Raw genomic sequence first — 19032 nt, 5'->3', positions numbered from 1 at the left:
TTTCTAGAGGAAATGGTAGTTGAGCTATATCAATGTTAATTGTATTCTTTTTAGGGGGAATGTATACAAAGTACATACCTGTCAGTCTTTTCCTTAGTCTGTAAGGTGTTGATAGAAATTCATTTTTCTCATCACTCTGTAATATTAGGATAGTAAAAAAGATATCAGTCACATAGTCCAATAAACAAGCAAAGTCTTAATCATAAAACTATAAAAGAGAAAGTTATTTTCTCCCCAAATAAAAAGGTAGAATAGTAAAAACAGCTCACATTTATGTAGTCTTTTACAGTAATGAAGTAGTATGTGGCCCCACAAAGGAAAAGAATAATAATTTCTTCTTTAAGAATAAGATATAGAGGGATTGCCTGCTGTCTTGGGGAGGGGAGAGGGAGGCGAGGGAGGGAGAAAAATTTGGAACTAGAAATCTTACAAAAACAAATGTCAAAAACTCTCTCTACACGTAACTAGAAAAATAATATGACACTTTTATGATTAAAAAAACAACAACTGTCCTTACATAAGTGGAAAATAATAAAATACTTTTCTTAAAAAAAAGAAGATATAAAATCCAAGAAAATTGAATGAGACTGAGTGAAGATGATATTAAATATAACAGGGAAGAAGGGAAAGGAAAAGAAAAACAATAGCCTTAGTATTCCAATAGGACAGACTACCATAACGCTTAGACACTACAGTCAAGAGCATTAGAAAAGTATCTTTTAATGCTCTCCAAATCCAGGGGGAAAAAAAAAAGAACTGTTGAATCTTCATGCAGATCGAACCATACTATTTCTCTTGTTTTGGGTGCTGTTGTTTTTCTTTTTTGAGGTTTTGCCTTTTTGCTCTGATTCTTCTCTCATAACATGACAAATGCAGAAATATGTTTAATGTGATTGTACATATATAACCTATATCAGATCACTTGCTGTCTTGGGGAGGGAGAAAAATTTAAAACTAGAAATCTTATAAAAACAAATGTTGAAAACTATCTCTAAATATAACTGGAAAATAATAAAATATCTATATGGAAGAAAATAAAGTATCTTTTAATAAGATGAAATCTAAGTTAATTAGCACTTGAGGGCTGGAGGCCCTCATAGCCACAAAGGAAGTTGGGCCCCAAACTTTACTCAATTAACTGACCAAAAATTAAAAGTTGTACTCCTTTTGGGCAGCTAGGTGGCACAGTGGATAAAGCACAGGGCCTGGATTCAGGAAGACCTGAGTTCAAATATGGCTTCAGACACTTGACACTTACTAGCTGTGTGACCCTGGGCAAGTCACTTAACCCTCATTGTCCCACAAAACAACAACAACAATAACAACAACTAGTACTTAATCATATTGGCAAGTTTGCATTAAACCTTGCACTTCCCAGATTTGGTCCAGGCTTCTGACTGATGCTACATTATAGCTAATTAATAACTAATTCAATTAAGTTTTTATTTTCTTATTCTTGTTTTTAAAGTCTTAGTAATTAATCATCAGCAAAACTAAAAAATGTTCTCAGTAGTTTATGATTCTTTTCTAGTACTTTAAAGATTGAGATAGCATGGTAGATAAAGTATTGTCATGAAGACCTGAATTCAAATCCTTGCTCTGATATTTATTCGCTTTTCAATCTCAGATTAATAAGATTTATCTACCAAGTTACAGAATGCCATGATCTAGGAATTTTCTACACCTACAAAAATCAAAGATCCTTAGAATAATTACTTTAAAATATTTAATCATGTTATTTCTGTTGATAGTTTTAATATCCTTTATTCTAAATTACTTTACAGCATTAGAATCTTATTATGTCATGTCCTACCTGCCTGCCTTTGTTATTTTAGCCATGTAGCTTTTTCACTCTTAATACTTTTATATTTCTAATTACTTTTTGCCTAATAAAAACTTTCATATGAATTTTTTCTTTTAGTTTGTCTATATTCAGCTACATTTTCCTTTGCCAAAATTTCTGCCACAAGATCTTCAATTATTCTATTAATAAGGTATGGCCAGGTGAACCAAGATGGCAGAGTGAAAAGAAGCATTGCTAGTTGCTCCTCTCCATAAGCTTCTCCAAACAGATCTAAAAAAATGCACCAAACTGAACCCTGACAGGGAAATCCAGAAAAAGTCACAAGTCATTTGCCCAGCTTGGCATAGAGAGACAGACAGGAAGTTCAGTGGACACTAGGCTGATTCAGGAGAATGCTGTGCACCGAACACTCCAGCACCCATACTGGGAAACCCACAGACCCACACTAGAGCTCTGCAACAGGGAGAGGAGCCAATTGGCTGATGTAGCATTCACTACCCAGTTCTAGATCATAGATCCAGGGCAGACTGAGAAGGGGACTTGCACAGAGGAGCAACTTTACCAGGTAGGGAAGCCCTAGGCTGTGTATGGAAAAAGGAAGAAGTTCAAGAACCAGCAGGAAATATGGCAGAAACTAAGTATAGACCAACATCTCACACAGTATACTAAAATAAGGGCAAAATGGGAACATGATTTACACATAAAGGATGATACCATAAAGCAAATTAAGAGAGCATGGAATCATTTATCTGTCAGATTTATGGGCAGAGGAAGAATTTAGGCCCAAAGAAGATATAGAGAGAAAAACAAAATGTAAAATAGATCATTTATTATATAAAATTTACAAGTTTTTGCACAAATAAAACTAATGTAACCAAGATTACAAGGGAAGCAGAAAATTGGGAAAGAATTTTTGAAACAAATATCTCTGATAAAGGCCTCATGCCTCAATTATATAGAGAACTGAGTGAAATTTATAAAAATATAAGTCATTCCCCAATTGATAAATAGTTAAAGGATATGAACAGGCAGTTTTCTTTCTTTCTTTCTTTCTTTTTTTTGCAAGGCAATGGGGGTTAAGTGACTTACCCAGGGTCACACAGCTAGTAAAGTGTCAAGTGTCTGAGGCCAGATTTGAACTCAGCGTACTCCTGAATCCAGGGCCGGTGCTTTATCCACTGCACCACCTAGCTGCCCCATGAAGAGGCAGTTTTCAAAAAAAAAATCAAAGCTACCTATAATCATATGAAAAAATGCTCAAGATTACTATTGATCAGAAAAATGAAAATTGAAACAACTCTGAGGTATCACCTCACACCTATCAAAGTGGCAAATATAACAAAAAAGGTAAATATTGGATGTTGGAGGGAATGCGGGAAAGCTGTGATGCTAATCCACTGTTGGTGGAATTGTAAAAAAATCCAACCAATCTGGAGAGCAACTGGGAACTATGTCCAAAGGGCTACAGAACTGTGCATATCCTTTGATCCAGCAATTTTACTGCTAGGTTTATATCCCAAAGACATTCCCAAAAAGAGAAAAAGACCTATTTGTACAAAAACAGTTATAAGTTCTTTTTGTGGTGGCTAAGAATTGGAAATCAAAGGAATGCCCATCAATTGGGGAATGGCTAAACAAGCTGTGGTATATGATGGTGAGAATGATACAAGAAAAAACATAAAAGAGTTAACAGCTTGGTAAGAAGCACATACACAAACACAAATACTGAAAGAGGCACAAAAATCCACTGAAAAAAAGGACTCTTTAAAAAGCAGAATTGGTCAAATGGAAAAAGAGGTACAAAAACTTACTTAAGAAAAGGGCTTTGCGAGAAAAGGGTATTCAGATTATAAAGAGTTAATGCAGGGCAGCTAGGTGGCACAGTGGATAAAGCACCGGCCCTGGATTCAGGAGTACCTGAGTTCAAATCCGGCCTCAAACGCTTGACATTTACTAGCTGTATGACCCTGGGCAAGTCACTTAACCCCCCCAAGCCCCCCCCCCAAAAAAAAGAGTTAATGCATCTCTTTTCATCAAGAAAAAATTGGAAAAAGACGTTCGTGTATGTTCTCTTGGCAGCAACAAAAACTTTAATCCACACCTGCCCATTTCTCTTACTCTTTCCAGAATATAAAAAACAAGACTCTTTCTATTTGACATTTGGCTGGTATCCTTATAGAACTTTATCTACCACCTTTAAGTTAAAGGATTAGATAAAAATTGCTTTTTATTAAAAAGCTAGGAAGAGATTAAAAAACAAACATCACCATTACACTAGAATTTAATTTTTAAGAAGCCTTTACAGAATGCATAACAAGATTTTTAAACACAGATTATACAGTAGTTTACATAATTATGGTGCCACACACAGGTTAGACAAAATTGAAGAAACTCTTAACTTCTACAAGATATTCAGTAAAGACCTACTAGGTATCAGATTAAGTTTTATCAAAAGATATAACAAGCATAGACTGCTACCAGATGGCAGGCATAATGACAACTAGAATCTCAAATAGCAAGTATCCAAGAAGCTATATTCCATTTTTTGTTAGGAAGATTGCTAAAAGTCCTTATACATATGGTATTAAACTATGGAGGGTTTCTACTATACATGAGGAACAGGATTAATGGAAAGAGAGCAATAAAACTAATTCCTAAATAATGATCACCAGTTCTCTCTAGGAGAATGTAACCTCTAGAGGACAGAGACAATTTTGTTATTTTCCTTTCCTTTCCAGAGCTTTGCACAGGGTCTTAGACATAATGGTATTTATATCTATAGAATGAAGTTCATAAGGATTATTGGAAACAAAAAAGTGTAAAGTTTGGTGGAAAGAGCATTGGATCCAGACCCTCTGCTATTTACTATAGCTTTGTAACTTTAGGTCAGTCATTTAATCTCTCTGGGCCTGCTTCCACATCTGTAAAATGATGGGGTTAATCACAACTTCAGAAGACAGATGATGAAACATGGGATCCATCTCTTGACAGAGATAATGGACTAGAGAACTAGGAAGGGACACTTTTCAGACAGGGACAAAGTATGGATTTCTTTCTTTTTTTTAATTTTTTTCATTTTCAGAAACAAACATTTATTTTATTTTCCAGCTACGTGTAAGGGTAATTTTCAACATTCATTTTCATAAGATTTAGAGTTCCAAATTTTTCTCCCTCCCTCCCTTTCCTCCCCCCTCCACAAGATCACAACCAGGTTATATATGTACAATCCACAAGTGTTCTTTTTATCAGTTCTTTCTATAGGGTGCATAGTAAGCTTCCTCATTATTTCCTTGGGATTATCTTAGATCATTGCATTGCTGAGAGTATTGTCATTCACAATTGCTCATTGAACAATACTGCTGTCACTATGCACAATGTCCTCCCAGCTCTGCTCACTTCACTATACATGATGTTCATTAGTCTTTCCAGGTTTTTCAGGGATCATCCTGTTTGTCATTTCCTGTAGCACAAGACCATTCCACTACAATCATATAGAACAGCTTTTTCCATCATTCCTCAATTGATGGACATTCCCTTGATTCTCAATTCTTAGCCTCCACCAAGAGTTGCTATAAATATTGTCCACTGTGTCACCTAGCTAGGTGATGACATCTTTAGGGTTAAATTGAGGGGTGAAGGGAATGTACTGGGAGAGGGGAAAGGGCAGAGGTGAAATCCTACATGAAAGAAACAGGAAAAGGCTTATGGAGTGGGGGAAGAAATGGAAGAGGAACAGGGCAGTAAATGAATTTTACACTCATCAGAAAAGGCTCAAAGACCTTAAACTCAACAGAGCTGCCTCAAGGAGGGACTAACACACACACCCAACTGGGTGGAGTAATCTGTTTAATCTGGGCAGTAAATGAGCCTAACACTCATCAGAATTGGCTCAAGGAGGGAATAAGGTACATACTCAATTGGGTGGAGTAATCTCTCTAACCCGGCAGGAAAATAGGAGGGGAAGGAGATAAAGAGAAAGGGGCAAAAGAAGGAAGGGCAGAGTGGGGAAGGGGACAGACAGAAGCAAATCCCTTTTGAAGAGTGATAGGATGAAAGAAGATAGATAATAGAAAAATATCATGGGGAAGGAAATAGGATGGAAGGGAAACAGTAAACAATAGTAATCATGAAAAAGAGATTTCTTTCTTTAGTAAATTTATTACAAGAGAGAGCTTTTATTTATGGGTTGGGAGTAGATGGGCAGTTGTGTATTAATGAAATATTTAAAAGAGTTCATGTGCCCAAAAAGCTATAAAACTGTGCATACCAGGGGCAACTAGGTGGTGCAGTGGATAAAGCACCAGCCCTGGACTCAGGAGGACCTGAGTTCAAATCCAACCTCAGACACTTGACACTTACTAGTTGTGTGACCCTGGGCAAGTCACTTAACCCTCATTGCCTTGGGAAAAAAAAAAAAAACAAAACCAAAAAAAAACTGTGCATACTCTTTGATCCAGCAATACCACTTCTAGATCTATATCCTAAAGACATCAAACAAAAGGGAAAAAGACCTATTTCTACAAAAATATTTATAGCAGCTCTTTTTTGGTTGCTAAGTATTGGAAATCAAAGGATGGCCATCAATTAAAAATGGCTAAACAAGCTGTGGTATATGATTGCAATGAAATAAAAATGCATGCTATAAGAATTCAGATGGATGATTTCAGAAAAACCTGTAAAGACTTAAGTGAAGTGAACAGAAACAGGAAATCACACACAGTAAAAGCAATATTGTACAATGAAGAACGTTAAGTTAATTAGCTATTCTCAGTAATACAAATGATCTAAGACAATCCCAAAAGACTAATGTTGAAACATACTATCTGCCTCCAGATAAAGAAATGATATTATTTGAATACAGAATGAAGCATGCTGTTTTTCACTTTCATTCTTTTCTTTTATCTGAGGAGTCTTGTACAAAATGACTAATGTCAAATATAGGTTATACATGATTGCATATGTATAACCTATATCTGATTGCTTACTATCTCAGGGAAGGGAGAGGGGAGGGAGAGGGGAATTTGGAACTCAAAACTTTAAAAAAAGTTTAAAAATTGTTTTGGCATGTAATTGAAGAAATATGCACACACATAGGTGTATGTATACATATATGCATATCCCTCTGTGTGTGTATATGTATATGTGTATATATACACACATACACACACAGATAAACACATACATATATACATATATAAAATATATTTTAAGAGAAGTTCAGAAGGGAACATAAACAGACGAGCATGGTAGTATTGTCACACATGTCAAATTTAAATATATATCATATAAACATATATGTATATATGCATATATAACATGCACACATACTTTAAAAAACCAAGCTCAACGTAAGACATTTTCAGTTTCATATACAATCCTCTATTTCTATATTTAGTTATATGTTAAAATGTTCATGTTTAATCATCTTTACATTCATTATCAACAAAGAAAATTTTAAATAAATGAGAATATGGTCCCTCCAAACTGTGTTATCCTATGAGAAAATGGAAAACATAAATGTCTATTTATTAGGCAGGCCTGGAAAGTTGTTTTCTTCTTTATAGGTAAATTCTTTAAACTTAAATCTTAAAAGAATACATTAGTAACCTTAAGAGATTAACCACAACATACTAGAAAAAAAATTACATGAAAACCAGAAACTGGTCAGGCCAATTTTAAGAAAACATAAAGTAAGAGAAATGGATTTTTATGCTTACCCAACTTAGTGTGAAATATTTTTAAATTACTCAATTCACAGTGCTTCACTTCACTGCTTACCTTTAAGTGGTCTTTGTCTGAAGTGGATTGCTCTATAAAATAAACATAAAATTAAATTTTATTGATTATATTAGGTACTTCACATTTTACCACATGTACCTCAGTTTCATTAAGTACCCAAGTGCCAAGTAGTCTAAGTCATTGTTCCTAAAAGATTACATAGCTCTATCTGAATATTAAATTCTCTAACTACATTTCAAATTTTCACTATTAATTCCACAATTATTCCTATTATATTCATTTATTTCCAATTTTCCTCTGACAGATTGAAGAACTAACGCTGTTTCTTACTGATTACCCCAAATTATAATGTTTAGGCTAATTTAAATGCAAGATTCAAATACAGCACAAAAAACTCCACAGCTCCCATCATTCAAATCAGTATATAAGAAATAAAAATGCCACTTCTTTAAAACAATTTGCAAGTCTTCTAGTTTGTTCTTGCTGAGTTCTTCCAGTGGTAGGGAAAACAACTCTGATAGGCCTCAAGAAAAATTGAGACAATTCAGAATTACAAGAGAAAATGGAATTTGTTTCATGGATATCCCTGCAATAAAGATTTAGTTAATTTTGTTTCTACTGAATTTTAACTGTTTATGTGTAAATGTGTATACAAAGAGGTAGATTTTTATTTCAGAATGGGAGAAAAAAAGTAAAAATTTTACTTAGATCAAATGTAAAAATGAAAAAAAAAAAGATCCTCTATTATACATTTAAACTAAGAAAAGATCATCTAAGTACATGAGAAAAAATTTCCTTCAAAGCTGATGAAACACACTAGGTATATTTTACTCTAAGGCTCGACTACTTACTCTTGCTCCTTTGTGGGGTGTCTGCTATCTTTTCAGCATTCTCCTTAGAAATCAGTGAAACACTTTTCCCTGGTGTTTTTGCTAGTTCATAAGCTGAAAAGAAAAAACATCAATATTAAAAAAAGGATACACAAAAACTACTCAATGAACTAGAACACATTAAACCAGAAAAATGAACTATATTACACTAACATACAATGAACATCTGTGTATTGGATCTAAACAACTAAACAGCTCAAATAACCAGAATCAGAGGAAGTATGACTTAGTAGATAGAGAGCTGCCCTCAAGCTCAGAAACACCTGGGTTCAAATTTTATCTCTGACATATGCTGGGGCTACATGACCCTGGGCAAGTCATTTAATCTCAAAGTTCCCCTAGGGAAAAAAAGATAAGTTATAAAGGAGATGCCAATGTGCATTGTTAGAGGTAGTTTCCTTAGCTGGAATTTCCTTATATGGAGGAAATCATTAGTCCATTCCCTATCCCTATTATTAAGGACTTCTAAACTTATCCCCCTCCCTACTCCCATGAAGTTACAATCTTCTGTCCCTCCTTTCAGAGACACTTGTTAAAAAACGGTCTTCATCCACCCATTTCTTCACTACCTGTCATCTTCTGATTACGCTTTCATTTTAACATTCAACTGAAACTGCTCCAGATTGTCTCCATAAATACAATGAACATTTTTTTGCCCTTTAAAAAAATAAACACAATACACCAAAAAAAAGTTGCCAAGATTATAGATATAGGGTTGGAAAAAGCCTCAGAGGTGAGAAAATCAAATTGTTAAGTTATGGTATATGTTATATGGTAATGGTAATGGAATACCGTTGTGCTATAAAAAAGCCTGGATTTATAGGAACTGATACAAAGTGAAAGGAGCAGAACCAGGAGAACACTGCACAATGTTATATGACAGTCAACTGTGAATGACTTAACTATTCTCAACAATACAGTGATCCAAATTAATTCCAAAGGACTTGTGATGAAGGATGCTATCTACCTCCAGAGAAAGAACTCATGGAGTCTGAAAGTAGATCAAAGCATACTATTTTTCACCTTTTTTCTTTTGGTCTGTGTTTTCTTTCAAAACACAACTAATATGGAAATACATTTTGCATGACTGCACTTGTATAAACTATATCAAATTGCTTGCTGTCTCAGGGAGAGGAAGGGAAGGAGGAAGAGAATTTGAATCTCTAAATTTTTTTTAAATGAATGTTAAAAATTGTTTTTCTATGTAATTGGGAAAAAATAAAATATTCAAAAAATCAAATTGATATGTCTCCATTTTTGTAATTTATTCTATTCTGTACCAACCACCAACATGTTATATAACTGTTTCAGTCAAGTTTCTTTTTGAGTTGAATTCAGAAGTTCATAGGTTTAGAAGTTCAGTCTTGGAAAATTCATTTTCCCTATAAATCACTTAAATTAAAAGAAAACCATAATCTCTATTGCACTAGCTGTCCTTCAAGAAAGTCTGGTTTGTTATCCATCTACCATTAAATAACCTTGCAGGTGAACAAAATCAATGAGCAACAAGATCGAAGGAGGGACGAGTGCTAGTCCCGCTTACTTTATGTCCTGCCAATCATATTGTCCCCTCATGTATGGTGTTTCTGACTTTGTAATCTATCTTATTGTTTTGTTCATCTATGATTCTGCCTTCTGGTTTTAGAATGCTCCTCCTTTTGTCTGTAAAAAATGATCTGTTTTCTCTCTTTTAAGGTCTTTTGCCTTGCTGAGAAGCTAAAGACCTCTTTTATTAGTAACTGCTAGCATTAAATTGAACATGCTCAGAGCTGTGTGAGAAGAGACAGCTCACAGGCTCTTGTCAGGCTAATACAAGAGCTGGCAAGGTTATGTGTAATTTAAGATTCTAAATGTGGATTCTAATCTGTTCCCTCAGTTTTGGGGGAAACTGACTAAAATCACTGATAAAACAAGTTTAGGTTTTTAAGGGTTTATTGAAAAATAGAAAGAAAAAGATTGAGAACAGAATTCCAACAGCCTGGCATTCCTATCTTTCCTCAAATTTCCTGTGAAGTCCTCTGCTGCCACCACCACCATCAAGTCAGGAACCCAAAAGCACTAGAGCTCTCCGCCCAGGCTCCCTTTCCTCCTTCCTGTCTCCTCCCAGAAAATAGGAGGCTCCTCAGTTGATTGGCTGGTAGCCTTGATAGACAGCACCCATGAGTAAATAGGATTTCCTGACGCCAAGGAAAAGCCACAATGCCTCTGAGGCATTTTCCTCATGGCGGAGCTTTCCCACAGCAAGTCTCCAGTAGGTGGCATCATTCCAATCATTACAGTTATTTTGGTCACTGACCCCTCTTCTAAAGTATCAAAGTATAGACTATAGGGGCAGCTAGGTGGCGCAGTGGATAGAGCACCGGCCCTGGATTCAGGAGCACCTGAGTGCAAATCCGGCATCAGACTCTTGACACTTACTAGCTGTGTGACCCTGGGCAAGTCACTTGGCCCCAATTGCCTCACCAAAAAAAAAAAGTATAGACTATAAGAAAAACTATACTTACATTGTCTATAATGATGAAAAGCATACCAATAATGAACCTGATGTATTTCTATAGCTGATCAGAAGACTTGTAAATAAGTAAATCCAAAATATTTTTGAACCTATATAATTTCTCTACCAGCCCATCCTTTCCCAAGAGGACTAGAAGTCCTTTCTCTTTACTCTAGGTCAATCTATAAGCAAGACTGAACTAGTAAAATGATTTATACAGACATAAATTATCAATCTTGTGAATATAATGCCTTAGTTTTTGTTTACTTTATTGTCTACAAAGTTCCATAATCTTTGATCTAAGTTACAATTCTGGTATGGCTGATTTGTAGTAGTAATGAACACCTTATGCTTACTTTTTCCACAACTGGAAGCTTATTCAACATCTCATCATTTTGGGGGGATTTTTTTTTTTTGCATTATCTAAAAAATTTATTTATTTTTATTTAGTTTATTAACTGACAAGAGTTATGTGTTCAATTGCTCTAATGGCTCGAAGTAATTCTTACTCTAAACAAAAACCTACACATAAATGATGAATTTTTTAAAAATCCTTAAATGGAATTTTCATAGAAGTCCAACCAAGTCCAACCGTGATTCTAGTCACCACTGTATGGAGGTGACCTGCTTCTCAAAGGCTTTGCCACTATGGCACAAGCTCTGAGTCTAAATTAATGGAGAGAAAAATATTGTTTTAGTGAAAAACTGTGCTCTTCTGGTGCCTCCTGATAACCTCCTTCACTTATGCCATTTGTCCCACAGTTTATCAGGACAGTGGGGAAGGTAAGAGGAGAGGGAAAGAGGGTGAGAAGAAAAGAAGAGGGAGAGGAAGAAGGGAAGAGAAAAAAGGGGAGAAAAAGAGTGGGGGAGGAGAAGGAGAAAAGGGGAAAGGGAAGAAGAGGGGGAAGAAGAGAGTGGAAGAGGCACTAGGGGAAGCTAGGTAGTACAGTGAATAGAACACTGACCCTGAAGTTGGAAGGACCAGCGTTCAAATCTCACCTCTGACACTTACTAGCTGTATGACCCTGGGTAAGTCACTTAACCCCAATTGCCTTAAACACCCAGAGCCATCTCCAGTCGTCTTGATACATATCTTGCCACTGGACCCAGATGGCTCTGGAGGAGAGAGGGAGGTTGGTGACCTTGCACAGCCCTCCCTCACTTAAATCCAATTCACTGCAAGTCATGACATCACCTGGATGTCATGGTCCTCTTTGAGAATGAAGGAACAATATGCCCAACCATCAAGGCCAATTCAAGATTGTGTTTTCTCCCTCTACATTCTTGGCCTCCCCACCCCCTTTTCTGCTAGCAAGCAAATAATGGCTAAGACAAGACCTATTCAACATCTTGTCCAGGTCCAACTGGCCTCTCACGGCATCTTGGCTTATAACTGCCTCTCCTATATTGGCTGGAAGGTTAAGGGAGTTCTTTCAGATCCCCTTCCTTTGGCCAGAATGGGGGATTGTCAAGATATTAGGAGATACTCAGTTTTCCAGAGTTAAGACTCAGCAAGCAAGTGTGCTCTGAGTTTGGCATAACAACAATCCTTTGTGCTCACCCTCTGGATGGTCTAACCCTAACATAATTGTTGTATTGCTTTGACCAGTACCAGGTGTTCAATGAGCTCAGTCAAGCACTGCAGTATCCATGTTCTGGTCACGAAACCCTGCTATGAATCAAACCTGTCACATTATTACCATTACCCCTCATTGTCAGGGGCACAGCTCACTGCATAGCCATTGGCATAAGTATTGAAATCTCCCCACACTGCCTCAGGTCGCCCCCACTTCAGGTGAATCCCCAGCACATGTATACCCTCCTTGCTTGCAAGCCATTTTCCTCACTTTGAAATTAAACCTTCTGATTTGCATGGACTAATGATGAGTGAGATGAGCAGAACCAGGAGAACATCGTACACAGTATCAACAACATTGTGTGTTGATCAACTATGATAGACTTGACTCTTCTCAGCAATACAATGGTCCAAGATAGTTCCAAAGGACTCATGATGGAAAATGCTCTCCAAATGCAGAAAAAAAAAAAAAAGAGAACTGCTGAATCTGGATGCAGATCAAACCATACTATTTCTATTGTTTTTGTTTTTTGAGGTTTTTCCTTTTTGCTTAGATTCTTCTCTCATAACATGTCTAACGCAGAAATATATTTATTGTGATTATACATATATAACCTATATCAGATTACTTGCTGTCTTAGGGAAGGGGGAGGGAGGGAGAAAAATTTGAAACTAGAAATATTATAAAAACAAATGTTGAAAACTATCTCTAAATGTAACTGGAAAATAATAAAATATTTATATGGGGAAAAAAAAGAAATTAAACCTTCTGTTTGGTTCCTGACTCTCCTGTCTCTAGCCTGCTCTGTTAGGCTCCAGCTATCTGCAGGTTAAAAGCCAGTTCTGTCACTTACTGATGTTCTCTCAGTCACCTTTTTAAAATATTGATAAAATATGAGATTTTTGTCCAGGTCTTTGAGATCTTCCCCTCCTTTAGATAATGTGCCTATTGTTCACTCCAAATACAATAATGTCAACATAGAGCTCCCCTATAGATAACTGGCTCAATCCAGCTGCTTTTCCCATTTTTATTTTCTTTTGTGACATAAGGAGAAATACATAGGAAAGTAATGTTAAGAAGAAATGAGGGAGGGGCAGCTAGGTGGCGCAGTAGATAGAGCACCGGATCTGGAGTCAGGAGTACCTGAGTTCAAATCTGGCCTCAGACACTTAACACTTACTAGCTGTGTGACCCTGGGCAAGTCACTTAACCCCAATTGCCTCACTTAAAAAAAAAACTAAGAAGAAATGAGGGAAGCTAGATATCATACAAGATACAAAAGGAATAAAAGTCAGTCCCTGGCCTTGAGGAATTTCTAATACAAGTAGAAATACAAAACAAACATTCATGAAATTAAACTATTAAACAAGTGAAGTAATGGAAGCAAACTGAAAAATTGTAGGAGACCAGTCATCTTAGGAAGGCTGGTGAAGGAAAGTTTCTGGAACTTACTCTTGGATGAGAAAAAACAAATCAAGAATTAACAACATACCTAGTTCTGCCATCTTTTCAGGATTTTTTCTGGTTTGAAAAGAATAAACTTTGTTGCTACCACCTACAACACGACCATTTTTCAAGGATTCTAAAAAAGAAGAGATATGCGAGTTAGTAAAAGCCAAATTAACCAACTGGAATTTAAACTAGAAAGTTTTAGTTATTAATCTTCATTTTTTGTATAATGGTATGTGGTTTGGCTTTTTTTAAAATAAGAGTCAACAAATATAACTAGATGTGGTCCCACAAGGATCATTTCTCATTCTGTTGCCATTCACTCGGCAGATTAGAATACTTTTTTTAAAAGCAATAGTCAGATTTAGGAGCTGGAAAAAAAAAAAGCCATGGTCATGGATTCAATGCCAGTTTGGGCCAATTTTGTTCAGTTTCACTGTCAGAGAACTCAATTTTGAGTTTCCAGACCAAGGTCAAATAGGGAACCAGATCAAAGAGTCAATGGAGCTTTACAAATCCATCTTTATTCATGGAAAAACAACCAACAATAAGGGCCTTCCTGACAGGAGATAGGGCCTGTACCTACGATTTCTCTGGTACAGGAAACTCCTCAGTAAGGAAAATTTCTCCACAAATGCAGGTGAACACCTTTACAACAGAGTCTCAGGGTTGCCTAAAGCACCAAGAGGAAAAGTGATTTTTTTTGCTTACATGGTAAGCCTTAAAAGTAACGTGGCCAATATGTCAGAAGCAAGACTTTTTGATCTCAAGGCCAGCTCTATCAAGTCTCAGTAGATACCACACTGTCTACTGATAGTAAGAGAGAAACACAATCTTTGTTTATAAGTAACATCTTGTTACTTATCCTACAGTATGGTATTTTTATCCCAACAAATACCTTGGGTGTCTGCTCCTAGAATATCTACATAGTTCTCATCTTTTAAATCCTCCTGGTCATCTTCATTTAGGTCACTTTCCTGCTTCTTCATTAGTTTCTTCACATTGACTAAAAGTTGAGTTCGATCCTTTCGAAATTTAGTCCCTGCAATTATAACAAAAATCCAAATTTAAAATCCTCAATGTTAAATTAGAAAAATGCTTTTCTTTTTGTATTATTTTTATATTTTCTACAATTTTTAGAGATGGAAAGGAAAAAACCTGTATTTGTGAAAAGAGACATATACTCTTCTAGAACTGAGTTAATTCCAACCTTCACAAATACTTCAAATTAGATATTTAAATTTCAAACATAACCAACCCTCATCCTCAAATGACAAAATTAGCATAATTCTGTAACTAGAATTGATTTCTTAAAAGTTTAAAAAAGGAACTCAGAAATGAAGGATTTTTATACACAATGTTAGTGTGTTAGATCAAATTATTAAATCAAATATTTCTGTCATTTAAAGAAATGAAATATTTTCATCTATCTGAAAATGAAACAAGACTCAAACATTAAACAAGCATCCTTCCAAATACAATTAAACGCTTTATACCTTCTTCTTTATCAAGAATGTGATTAAGAACATCATCATCTCCTACAAATTGAACTTCCAGCATCTTGACTTCTTGTAATTTCAAATGGTTCATCACTATCAACCTTAACAGAAATAATAAAGAAATCATTCAAAAGGTCAGAAAAAATTCATACCAAGCACATTTAGGCAAATTTAAAATTTAATGCTATGTGACAGAAAATACTTTCCACTTCGAGAAAAAAAAAAAACTGGGGAATGTGAATACAGATTGAACCATTCTGTTTCTACTTTTTGTTGTTGTTGGTTTTTTTTCTTTTTTGAGGTTTTCCCCTTTTGTTCTGTTTCTTCTTTCACTACATGACTAATGCAGAAATATGTTAATGTGATTCTACATATATAACCTATTTCAGATTCTTTTCTGTCTTGGGGAGGGGGGAGGGAAGGGAAGGAGGGAGAAAAATTTGGAACTCAAAATTTTATAAAAACAAATGTTGAAAACTATCTTTACATGTAACTGGAAAATAATAAAATACTTTTAATATGTTAAAAAAATTAATCTCGTGCATGGATAACCTCTAAAATACAATCTTTACCAGGCCAGTTACACTATCACTTAATGGTTACTGGGAATAAGCAGCCTTTTGAAGTGTTTAGTAAAGTTACATATTTTAAATTTTTTTGTTCCTCTTTTTTAATCGATTTCTACAATGTATATTTAAGATTTTTCCCTTTTAAATGTATAAGCATGGAAAAAAGGGGAAGGAGAGGGAATAAGCATTTATATAGTGCCTACTGTAGACCAGCAACAGTGCTGTTCTTTTTACAAATATTAACTCATCTGATCCACATTGCAACCAACCCTGTGAGGTAGGTATTATCTCCATTTTACAGTTGAGAAAACTGAAACAAATAGATGTTAAGTGACTTGCCATGAGTCACATTACTAGTACTGTCTGAGGCCACATTTCTTCCTGACTCCAGCCCCAGCATTCTATACACTGTTCATTATCTGTTCATTAGTTACATTGAAGACTACCAGATAACTGTTACAACCCAAATCTATGTGATAAATTAATCAAGTACTGAGTGCAGTACCAGATTTATGGGCAGCACTGTACTAGGTGGGAGCAGAAGCATCCCAATTGATCTATGCCCCATGTGCTGCCCTAGGTGTGAGCAGAAGAATCCCAACTGATTTCTACCTCAATCAACGGGTTCGGTCAAAAGGACTTCTTTAGTCTCCACAATTTTGGATGTCAGTAGTGTTGAAAACAAAGAGGTCTGAGGGTTTGGACAAAGAATTACAATTTAACAACATTCGTTTACTACCTTCTAGGTGATAAGCACAGTTGGGAGGGAGGGGGGTGAGCTGGGAGGGATGGAGTGGGCTGAAATACAAAGATAAAAATTAGACGATCCCCACCCTTAAAAATAAGAATTGGGCAAGCGGAACCTAAGGACTTCAAGAGACATCAAGAATCAAACAAAATCAGAAGAATGACAAAATACAACAAAATGTTAATCATCTTATTGGAAAAACGACTGATCTTGAAAACAGTTGCCAGGACTCAAATAACAATACAAATTCACCAAACGATTTATTCGAAATAGTATTATCCCCATTCTACAGGAAGGAGAAACTGAGGCACAAGAAGAACGAAGGCTTGCCCCCGATACCAGGGTCCTGACACATCCCTCCAGCACACGCCTCCCACGGGGAACGTGACCCCAGGGTCTCCCTAAAGCCTTCCCGGCCACGGGCATCTCAGGGGCGGAGCCTCGAGGCAGAAGATTCTCACGCAAACACACACACTTCACTGGCCGGGAGCCCTAAGCGCCACGCGTGCGACCGGAGCCGAGGCAGCCTCCCAAGGGGAGGAGGAAATGCGTACTCGGATACCCGCCCACCCGGGCCCAACCTCCGCCTGGAGGAGGCCGGCCTCGGCACAGCCCCCACGGGCCGGCCCAGCTGGGCCCGACCCGCCCGGCCTCCCAGGCCCAGCCATCGGCCCCACACTCACCCGACTGACAGCCTGAGGCTGAAGAGGGTGGAGAGGCGACTCTGACAGTGGCTCAACCGCGACAGCACGGCAGTCGAAGCCAGACGAAAGTGGCGAGCTACCGCCACAAGCGGCCCGAGGACCGGACAGATGGCTGAGGGGACAAGGAAGGGGACCCTCCCGGGCCACACACCGAATCTCCCGCCCTGCTCACAGGGGCAGCCTCTAAAGCTGCCAATGAAAAACCGAAGCAGAGGAGAGCGATGGGCAGGAGAGCCAATCAGTTTTCCCTTTCCCTGCCCCGCCTAGAAACAGCAGGAGAAATAGAGACTCTCAAGGAAACAACAATCACGTCGCCCTTCTTCGTCCATTTCCGGTTCCGGGATGACGTTGGTGTAGGGGGACTTGCGCAGAGTGAGCTGCTTTTTGATTGGCTAAGGTGAAGAATAGATGGGACAGAACAGAGATCAAAAGGTGTAAAGTGATTTCCCAGGTTCGTACCACGAGGTAGATAGATACTCATGTCTGGCCTGGTGCAAAGCCATAGAACTTTTCTGCCGGCCGTGAAACCAGCCAGTGCCCTGAGCCTGAGAGGGGCTTAATAAACTTTTCTGGGATTGAGGGGCTCAAGCTGGGAACCCGAAATAGAAAATGTCACCCAGCAGGAGACTAGCGCACCAAGCTATAACTTAAAATTTTTTTTTCAAATCGTTTCCTCCAAACCATTTGAGGTGGCATGTTTAATTTTACCCAGTTTACAGATGAAGAGACTTAGGCTGAGAAAGGTATTTGGCCCAGACCACCTACATGGCTAATAACTAATAACTTGGAACTTCTGGTGCCCCTGGCATTTGGCATAGTGATTGGTTGGCACAAATACCTTCTCATTCATTCTGATGCCAGGATCTTCAGTAGCTCCCCTTACCACCACCACCACCACCACCACCACCACCACCACCACACACACACACACACACACACACACACACACACACACACACACACACACACACACACCCTCACCCCATGCTACAGAGCTCCTTAAAATGATGCAGAAGTCATTTGGAGACTACTGATAAGAGGGTTCTGCAGCCTTTACCTTGGGATTCCAGAAAGAACAAAATGTAGCAAGGAGCACAGACAAAGAACAAAGTTAGGGAGAGATACATGAAGGGAACTCACACTTCCAGAACTTGCCAATTCCTGGTATCTTTTCTTCTTGTGGAGTTATTTCTCCCGCTTGACTTGGGATTACCAGGGCTAGTTTCCCTTCTCTGGAAGAGCCAGCTTTCCTCTCCTTGAAGCTACTTTGTCCTCTGAGTTATGACTCTCTGTGTCTCTGATACCTAGAAGAGGTCACTGGGTAATGAAGCAGAAGCATTTTTCACCCCCATGCTTTCTGTGGAAGTAGGTCTAGGTGGTATTGACCAAGACACTTTCTACCCCGTGGGGCTCAGTCAGGGCATGCATAATCTTCTCTTGAGGTGTGTGCAGGAATAAACTGCACGTTGTCTCCATCCCTACCAGCCAGCTGGAAAGCTCTGTTGGCTTAGAGGAGACTTGTAAGTGCCTCTGTGGTCTGAGATTCTAGCCCTGGTTAT

At 37.6% G+C, this 19032-nt stretch overlaps 1 protein-coding gene across 1 annotated transcript in view; it reads right to left on the bottom strand.

Moving 5' to 3' along the window:
• Positions 1-17699, bottom strand: part of ORC2 (origin recognition complex subunit 2) — a 54717-nt gene extending 37018 nt beyond the window's left edge. Inside the window, exons 1-7 of the mRNA XM_043991629.1 lie at positions 17453-17699; positions 15450-15553; positions 14852-14995; positions 13997-14086; positions 8395-8487; positions 7583-7614; positions 79-136 (exon numbers count right to left, since the gene is read on the bottom strand). Coding sequence (XP_043847564.1) covers positions 79-136; positions 7583-7614; positions 8395-8487; positions 13997-14086; positions 14852-14995; positions 15450-15543 — 511 coding nt within the window. The 5' untranslated portion in view covers positions 15544-15553; positions 17453-17699. The remainder of the gene's footprint in view (positions 1-78; positions 137-7582; positions 7615-8394; positions 8488-13996; positions 14087-14851; positions 14996-15449; positions 15554-17452) is intronic.
• Between the last annotated feature and the right edge of the window lie 1333 nt (positions 17700-19032).

Source organism: Dromiciops gliroides, chromosome 3, assembly GCF_019393635.1.
Source record: "Dromiciops gliroides isolate mDroGli1 chromosome 3, mDroGli1.pri, whole genome shotgun sequence".
In the NCBI taxonomy this organism is placed as follows: Eukaryota; Metazoa; Chordata; class Mammalia; order Microbiotheria; family Microbiotheriidae; genus Dromiciops; species Dromiciops gliroides.
This window is presented reverse-complemented; position numbering and strand designations above follow the sequence as displayed.